This window comes from Berghia stephanieae, chromosome 7, assembly GCF_034508935.2.
Source record: "Berghia stephanieae isolate SIO BIC M18660-M18661 chromosome 7, UCSD_Bste_1.3, whole genome shotgun sequence".
NCBI classification, from domain to species: domain Eukaryota; kingdom Metazoa; phylum Mollusca; class Gastropoda; order Nudibranchia; family Aeolidiidae; genus Berghia; species Berghia stephanieae.
Genome location: NC_088366.1, coordinates 13,398,560 through 13,408,559, shown reverse-complemented (window position 1 = coordinate 13,408,559; position 10,000 = coordinate 13,398,560). Strand labels below are relative to the sequence as shown.

Here is a 10,000-nt window from a genome sequence, read left to right as displayed (position 1 = left end):
TCAGATTTTCATGATCACGTCCCTTAGATTAGGAAGCCAAGTCCGGGGTGGTCATTTACCCAATTTACTCACCAGCTCAGTCTACATTAATAGACTAGCGGGATCTGCATTAGACCTGTGGTAAGTACTCATCGGCAGACGCATCTGGTCCCAAGGATTGATATAATAGAAAATATCCTGCAAATGACCAGAGTGCTATCCAAAGGATTCGAGCAATCACCAACAAATGCGTGTTAATAACCTCATTCATCTAATACATTATGTTTGGTAACAGCATTTGGACTCTTATCAAAGATGAGGTCATCCTCGTGTTGTCCATACTTACATGTGGTGGTCACTCCAGAGAAAACCCAGCATTGACCAAACGAGACTGGCTCCTTGGTGTCCCAGTACCGCTTTAGGATGGCCGGGGAACCCGTCCACGAGAGCGGGGACCGTCCGCCCGAATAGTTGCCGCTCCAATTGCCCACCAGAACTCCGTCGTCATCGGAAGAATTCACCTGAGGGGCGGTGGGGAGATATCGAATTTGACATTATTTAGAACTTTGTTTTAATATTGTTGTAGGTTTCAAATTATACATAAGCACAAAATATGTGCTTTTTTCAGTATGTCGTAGTTCTGGATGTAGTTTTTTGTGAATATTTTTACACAAGTGTTATATTTTTGTAATTTTTTGATTACAAAGGAATTTGACATCAAAAACCTTGTATGAATAGAATATTGACGTTTCTTAAATAGTTGTTATAAAGTAATGTTAATTCGAATAATCAAGCAAATTGAATGTCATTTGTGTGTATTACTGTCTTATGTGGAAGTGCTGGTTATTGATCATGAGTATGACTTAACTGTCCAACTTGGAAGAGATTTTTTAAAACATAATATAAATAAATGGAAATTCTATCATAAATGGATTATTCAAGGAAGACTGAACAACTACAAACGTTAATGACGAAGACCCCGGATCCTCATAGAAAAGGAACCTTTCGTTACGAAGCAAAACTGTAGGCTGAGCTACACTCCCCCACCCCCTCATCTTGGTTAAATCTCTCAAATCTGAGACATAGCAAACTCCCAGATTTGAGAGATTTTGCCAAGATGATTGTTGTTTAAATCGATCGATATTTGAAAGACGGGTTTTACGGCTAACTGGTTGAAGGAGAATATCTAATCAGAAAATAAAGAATTACGTTCTTCCCCCCCCCCCCCCCCCCATGCACACCCTTCCATCCCCATGAAAATCAACGAAACACAAGTTAACTCACCATGGCCGTCAGTTTTCTGGCCACAGCAATAGGGTTTCCTCGGACTGTCCACTTGAGTCACCAGCGTCCAGAAGGTATAAGGCCACGTGCAGTATACAGGAATCAAACTGGATGATGATGATAATCACGATTATGTTGATGATAATGATGATGATAATGACGATGATGATTGATGATAATGATATGATGATGATGATGATGATGATGATGATGATGATGATTATGATGATGATGATGATGATGATGATGATGATGATGATGATGATGATGATGATGATGATGATGATGATTTGAATGGTTACAATTTGATAATCCAAAGATTCAAATTTTAAGACTGAAGGAAAACGAACAAAATCTAAGACCGTAAATCCTAATTATCAGTCGCTGACGTTGACGTCATTCATCTTCTTCCAGGTCTCTACCCAACGACGTCTAGTGGTGTCACTCACTTGTCCAAAATTCCAGGGTTTAGCCGAAATACGTTTCCAGCTGCCAGAGAAAATTTTCCCGTATTCGTTAAGGATATATTCCTTTAGATGTTCTTCCTTCTCCATATACACACCGTCACCTATGGGAATGGAATTGGTTAATATGAAACGCTATGTTCTAGTTCTAAAAAAAAAAAACAACCGTCAGAAGTCCAGAAAAGCAAATATTTTGATATAGATAAATTAATACACATTTTAGAAATACGCTTTATCTGGTGTGTTTGACACTAACAAAACATTACCAAACAGTTTGCTTCGCGAATATAGCTCTCTTGCTTACGAAATAATTGTTACAACTGCAAAATCATATATAAATGACAATTCAAAAATAAGAAATAAAGACACAATACTTTAAAAATGACAATTAAATAAGTGATATATAAAGTATAAATGCTGGAAAAGGCCAGAGACCGTGACGAATTGCATAAGGTTATGAAGTCTGCATCCTGCATGCCCTCTTGCCCCCCCCCTCCCCCACCCCCGACAATCAAATGGTCATGGGATGGATGAGTGAGTGAGTGAGTGAGTGAGTGGTTTTGTGCATTCTACAGTCTGTTTGAAATAAATCTGTGGAGAGAAACGCTTTTGGTATGTCGATATGTTTTAATTTCCCGTTTTTGATTTAACCAATAAATTACTATCCTCACCACGCCAGACATAAAACCACAAGCATAATGATAGTGAACCCTCATTGTGCGGCTATTGCGCTATATTTAAAAAAAAGCTCAAAAAAGCTCATTTTCCCGGAGACGTCTACGCGGGCTCGGTCACGTTTTATGTAAGGAGTATGATCGAATCCCATAAGACATTCTGTGTAGCGAGCTCCCTACTGGCACCTGAACAACGGGGAGACCGTTTCTTAGGTTTAAGGATGTCTCCAAGAGAGATCTGAAACCCAGTCTAGTAACATCCGCCCCGCCAACCTTGAATCCATGACTGCAGACCTAGACTCTTGTAGGCCTTAGGAAACAATATTTAGTCGTGCGAGAGAAGATGCGAGACCAATGGGAAGAGAAAAGACAACGCAGATGACAAAGGTTAGTATGTTTGGCAATACCCGGAGAGGTTGACACGGGATTCAACTTCTACAATTACAACAGGGTCTGCCGCTCCAAATTCAGCCTGGTGAGCCACAGTAGACGCTGCCATGCAACAACAGACTGACTTTATAAGGCGTAAAGACTTCATTGTCTTCTAAGACAGAAGTGAGTCAGCAGCAACTGTAGAAGAGTTACGTACCTGTACACCAGGGGTTAAAGATGACGTAGACAGGCTGAGGGTGGATGTAACTGTAGACGTTGCTAGTGACGTCCTCCTTCTCCACCACCTCAATACTCAACGCCCATTTGCCCACATAGAGGCTGGGGGGCGTGAACACAGTCACAGTTAGGTTGGGGCCCTGGAGATACCAGCACAAATAAAACATATTCAAAAGTTATCGTATTTGGCAGGCAATGACGTCATATTGCTAATTTCAACTAGAAAAAAACATCATGTGGAAATTCCTGGAACTAAAAAATCTGTTGCGAGAGACAACAAGAAGGACAAAAAGTATTCCCGTCTTAAAGAATTGAATTTGTTGGTATTTAGGGTGGAGTCTTTTGTAATGTATCTAAATCTGTTGTGTTCAAACATGATTCTGTAAGAATGTTCCAATTATTGATGCTGCGTGGTGCAAACGAATAGACCCTCTACTCAAAACGTTTGAATTTGTAGATTGGTGTTTTTGAAGGAGATTAAATGCGTACATTTTGTTGTATGTCTAGTTGTACGGCTGAGTTGACTGTCATTTTGTATGCAATAGGGAAGGAAAGTCGTGATGTCATACCCTGTACTTATCCAGTTCCAAAATCCTTGGAAGTGTACATGTAACCAGTTCTTCGGATAACTAATAATGTATAGAATTCATATTAAATCATAAGGTGACATAACTATTTTAGTAGGATAGTGTAAAAGCAGATTCTAATGATTACAGAGCGCAAAAGAGCGAGAATGGATGATCTTTCTTGACTACAAGAATATATTTAGACTCGAAAATAGATGCCATCACTCTGAAACCAGAAAACATTTATACAAGGTTTGCCGGAAGATTGGTTTAATACTTCCAATGAGTTAGGAACCAGTTTTTTGACATCACAGTTTTCTTCCCTATTTTGAACATAAGCGTTAATCGTTGTTCTTTCCGTCTGTGTTCTAAAGGAGACTATACAAGCTGTATTATCATCGATGCTTTTGGACCTGTTTTCGTTGCAGACAAATCTTGAAGCGCAGCTCAGGACAGCCTCAGATGTCTTTTTATCAGATTTCATGTGTACTTGGGCTAGAATAATATAAAGAATACTTCTATAATTCAATGTAACAAAGCATGTATTGTTTGGTTGGATCAAGATTGTGTCAAAACAGTGGTTACCTCATTTGAGAGAATCTTGGCACCCCATTTGTTGGTTTCATCTTTGGCAGACAACAAAATGTCCACGTAAGTCCCCTTGCTCTTCATGGGTTGGTCGCCTGGTCAAGGGGGGTGGGTGTAATGCGAAGTAAATATGATGTAATTAAGTGGCAACTGAAGACCGAAGACATCAGATCCCTCCTCTCTCTCTCTCTCTCTCTCTCTCTCTATCTCTCTCTCTCTCTCTTATATTATATATATATATATATATATATATATTATATAATATATATATATATATCTCTGTCTCTCTGTCTCTCTCTCACTCTCTCTCACTCTCTCTCTCTTTCTTTCTTTCTATCTCTCTTTTTATTAGTCTTGCAAGCCCCCTCACAGTAAACTTACCAAGTCCTCCATCATCATTGCCGATCTACAAAGTTATGTTTTGGTTTCAGGATGCATCACTCTGACCGAAACACAACTATTGTGATTGGCATAATCAATTTCTTGAGTATTTTTTCAAATATAAGGTCATTTTCCTCAAGTGTTCAGCATGACCTAGCATCCGTTCGTTAAAGTCATCGTAATGGATGCCTTAAGCTAACAATGATGGCCAATTAAATATCTTTGTTTTAAACGTTGTGAATTCTGGCGCTATTACAGAGAGGCAAACACACAGATAAACAAAGACAGTCGCACAAGGAAGCGCAGACTTACGGGAGACGTACACTCATACACGTATAAACACACACACACACATACACACAGATTAACACACATCCAAAAAGCATCCATACAGACATACATATACATACACACATACATCCTTACACACACACCTACACACAGACATAAACACACATCCATACAGCCATACACACACCCATACACACATCCACACTCAGTACACATAATAATAATATACCAAAACTCATCAACTTTGTGAACTGACCTGCCTGGAATATCAGCTTGAGGTCATCGTTGACAGGGTCATAGCATCTGTTGAACTGGACCGCCAAGTTGAAAGGCTGGCCCCGGCGGACCACCAGTATGCTCGCATAAGAGATGTCATACAGGTCAGTATGGTGGGCCCGTCCGTTAGGGTCAATGTTGAGGTCCACCTTTTTTACAGTCAAGGTCCGCACTGGGTCGGGCTCTGGAGAAAACATTTTGTGAGCTTGAGATTGCCCACCCACCCCACACTCACACACACAAATGCATATATATATATATATCTATATATTATATATAATATATATATAGTATATGTATATATATATATACATATATAGTTAATCACAGGACCGATAGTCACCAAATTTTGCATGGCGTTTACAATTTTTGACATGAAGATTGTCCGACTTTAAGTTGTTCAAAAATGAAGTCAAACGAGGATATGTATTTCACAGCATTGAAACTGTCAGTGGTACAACTGGTTTGTAGAAAAATGCTATAGGGTCTACATATAAATCAGAACAAAAAAATAAGGTTGTCGGGCTCCAGGGTTATGAACCATCTCTGTGAGAAGCACTGAGCTAAACCAACAAAAAGAAGCAACATCATGTTATGTTAAAGGTCATTGCGGTAAGTAATGTATTCCGGGTTATAACGCCACCAAAACCAATGGAGGCCTCAGGTTTAAACAAGTTCATTTGGTTTACCATTCAAAAACAAAATTTATCGTATTGATTGATAAGTAACCGTAGATAGTTGTATACTCAAATTTAAATGACACGAGAGATTCATTCAAGATTTTGGGATTAAATATCATTGACAAACTCATATCTGCCAGCCGGTTATAACGTACAATTACACAAAACTACGTGTAACCTTAAATGTTTATAGTCTGATTGATATCATGTAGTGAGAACCAATCATTATAATGGCTGTCTAAAATCAATAACAAAGAGCTGAGTGACGTCTATGTCATTCCTTCTATAAATAGCCAGCGACTTACCTGGAGCTCTGTCGCCAGTGGTCTCACGACTACTTTGTTCAGACACTTCCGGGGCCGTGTAACTATAGTAACGGCGATTTGAGGAACCCTGGACAGATCCAGCCATTCCTCGTCTGAGCCAACTCAGCATATAGTCCAAGTCGTTCCTACATGTCGTGGTTCTGTTCGTGACGTAGTTCCCGTAGCTGTCGAAGTAAGGCTGGCGGTTGGAGTTGGAACGCCAATTGCTGAATCGGCCGTGATGACTTCCGGTGCCGTGACGGTTACGGCGACCGGAAGACCAGACGGTGGACCGAGGCATGTTGGGATTTGGAAGGTGTTTCTTGTGAGTGTGTGGAGAAAGTTACGGATTTCTGTCAATGACAATCTCTGTCCACGGCTGGAAAGACAACAAAACTAGATTTAATCATTGTATTCGTTAAATAACTCAGAGTCTTTTATAGGGAATGAGATTAGCGGAAGAGTAGCGTCCCTTGATTGGAAGTCACGAGCGGAAAAGTTATTAGAGAGAGAGCGTGTTGGTTGTGCGGCGTGATACACTTCACCGAAAGCGAGGACGAGAGAGACGCATGCGCAAAACCATTTTGACGTTCTCCCTGTAAGCTGACGTCCAATCAAGGGACGCTACTCTTCCGCTAATCTCATTCCCTATTACGGTTTTTATTTCATGAATTATACTAAAACTTGCATTAACGCGAGTTTTAACAAGGTTTTATTATAACGTGTGAAAAAAATTCCGTAATAAAAGAAATGAAATTTTTATCTGCTTTATCCCGTATCACAGGCGGTGTAAAGCTAGAAATTGTTGGTAAAGAAAACCACGTGTATATATATGCAGGTCTGACAACCGAACGCACTTATGGGTCTAGTTAAACATTTTTGTAATGGGCAATATTTTGCTTCAGATTTTGATATCTAAGTTACAACAATGAGCCCATAATCAAATGGGTTATCAGACCTACAAAAGCGTTCACGTGAAGTACCGTGGAAAGGGACCTAAAGCAGAAAGGTCTGTCCCTCGAAATAGCCCCAAGAATGACTACTGACAAGACCAGGGCCCGTTTTCATGAACGCGGACTAGATTTAGTTATTTTACTAGTCTCGTTAATGGCTTGATTGTCTGAAGCCTGAGCAAAGTAAGTGACTAAAAATCGGAATTCATGAAAGCTTTCTGGTCTCTGACCATCTGGTCTCTTGCCTAGAAGTGGACGTTGTACGCACGGTGACTAATTCGGCTATTTTGTGCTGGTAACATCACGCTCTCTCGCACACGATGGCAGGTGAGATATCAGCCTTCATACTTTCAACGCAAAAGATCTCCAAAGAGGAAATTAGGAACACACCCGGTGTAGATGATTTAAATTTAGCTCCTGTTCGTATTTTAACTTACCCATGCCATGATTAATCAAATCGCGTGATCTCTCTCTCTCTCTCTCTCTCTCTCTCTCTCTCTCTCTCTCTCTCTCTATCTATCTCTCTCTCTCCGTCTCTCAATACCTCTCTCACACATAATTACATACATACATACATACATCCATCCATCCATCCATCCATCCATCCATCCACCCACCCACCCACCCACCCACATACATACATACATACATACATACATACATACATACATACATACATACATACATACATACATACATACATACATACATACATACATACATACATACATACATACATACATACATACATACATACATACATACATACATACATACATACATACATACATACATAATTCAGAAAAGTGAGTGGAGCAGGCACTTATGTTGGTAACAACAAGATATGAAGTGAATAGAAAAGTGCCAGAAGACAATAGAGAATAAAAATTTTTTTCGCGGCGGTGGTGGGGTTTGAACCTGCGACCTTATTGGTACGACAACTCCGCCTGGCAGGTGAGAGCGTGGCTCTACCGTGTGAGCTATCCACGAACACAAAAATATTCGTTTCAAACCCAAAGTCATTACTAGATCCCTCTCTCACCCACTTCTTGAGATCGCCGATTCGTTCACCACCATCGCGAAGTAATTTTGACCAGCAGTTAAGCTTAATAGCCAATATTAAGCTTAACTGCTGGTCAAAATTACTTCGCGATGGTGGTGAACGAATCGGCGATCTCAAGAAGTGGGTGAGAGAGGGATCTAGAAATGACTTTGGGTTTGAAACGAATATTTTGTGTTCGTGGATAGCTCACACGGTAGAGCCACGCTCTCACCTGCCAGGCGGAGTTGTCGTACCAATAAGGTCGCAGGTTCAAACCCCACCACCGCCGCGAAAAAAATTTTTATTCTCTATTGTCTTCTGGCACTTTTCTACTCACTTCATATCTTGTTGTTACCAACATAAGTGCCTGCTCCACTCACTTTTCTGAATTAAAAAATTCACCCCATACACCGGAGCATACTCAATGTCTCAATCGTTTCTATGTTATATGTTTGTGATGAGAATATTGGCTATTAAGCTTAACTGCTGGTCAAAATTACTTCGCGATGGTGGTGAACGAATCGGCGATCTCAAGAAGTGGGTGAGAGAGGGATCTAGAAATGACTTTGGGTTTGAAACGAATATTTTGTGTCGTGGATAGCTCACACGGTAGAGCCACGCTCTCACCTGCCAGGCGGAGTTGTCGTACCAATAAGGTCGCAGGTTCAAACCCCACCACCGCCGCGAAAAAAAATTTTATTCTCTATTGTCTTCTGGCACTTTTCTACTCACTTCATATCTTGTTGTTACCAACATAAGTGCCTGCTCCACTCACTTTTCTGAAGTGAGTAGAAAAGTGCCAGAAGACAATAGAGAATAAAAATTAAGTGCCTGCTCCACTCACTTTTCTGAATTAAAAATTCACCCCATACACCGGAGCATACTCAATGTCTCAATCGTTTCTATGTTATATGTTTGTGATGAGAATATTGGCTATTAAGCTTAACTGCTGGTCAAAATTACTTCGCGATGGTGGTGAACGAATCGGCGATCTCAAGAAGTGGGTGAGAGAGGGATCTAGTAATGACTTTGGGTTTGAAACGAATATTTTTGTGTTCGTGGATAGCTCACACGGTGGAGCCACGCTCTCACCTGCCAGGCGGAGTTGTCGTACCAATAAGGTCGCAGGTTCAAACCCCACCACGCCGCGAAAAAAAATTTTATTCTCTATTGTCTTCTGGCACTTTTCTACTCACTTCATATCTTGTTGTTACATACATACATCATATATACATACATACACACATACGTACACACAATAGAGCTACTCATCCCAGCCAACTAATAACCTGGAGATCCGCTATATAAAAATATATAATTTGTTATCAGTCAGGCGTGAATATAACACATCACATGACCGATGGCGGTGAGGACTCCAAGTCACGTGATCTAGGCCATAAATATCTACTCCGTCCCACTACTTTTCTCTCTCTCTCTCTCTCTCTCTCTCTCTCTCTCTCTCTCACTCTCTCTCTCTCTCTCTCTCTCTCTCTCTCTCTCTCTCTCTCTCTCTCTCTCTCTCTCTCTCTCTCTCTTTCAAAATCTATTGTGAAAAAAAAATGAAATTTAGCATAATGTTGATATGGGATCAGAGTGACTGACAAAAAAGGTATTGACAACAATTCGTGACTGTCAATTTAGCTACTCAAAATCACGTCCTTCGGCCGTCAGCGGGAGTTTTTCTCTGTCACTCGAAATATCGGTTTTTAATACTGCCAGCGTTACTTTGCTATATAAAAGAGCTAGAAACAAATTTCTGGCACCGTCAAAAAGTGCCATTCTTCTTCTTTCTAAAAATAATTTTTAAAATTTGAAGTGTCGCTGGAAATATAGGTTAAAATGATTCACGTTAGACACCTTTAATTGGAAATTACGGTGTTTTGAGAGCCAAATTAGACCCCTCGGGAA

At 40.3% G+C, this 10,000-nt stretch overlaps 1 protein-coding gene across 1 annotated transcript in view; it reads right to left on the bottom strand.

The window, feature by feature from the left end:
* Positions 1–10,000, bottom strand: part of LOC144976720 (hemocyte protein-glutamine gamma-glutamyltransferase-like) — a 25,104-nt gene that overhangs the window by 12,482 nt on the left and 2,622 nt on the right. The window contains 8 exon segments of the mRNA XM_078921084.1: positions 326–500; positions 1,264–1,322; positions 1,325–1,370; positions 1,713–1,831; positions 2,991–3,150; positions 4,162–4,259; positions 5,093–5,296; positions 6,098–6,476. Coding sequence (XP_078777210.1) covers positions 326–500; positions 1,264–1,322; positions 1,325–1,370; positions 1,713–1,831; positions 2,991–3,150; positions 4,162–4,259; positions 5,093–5,296; positions 6,098–6,398 — 1,162 coding nt within the window. The 5' untranslated portion in view covers positions 6,399–6,476.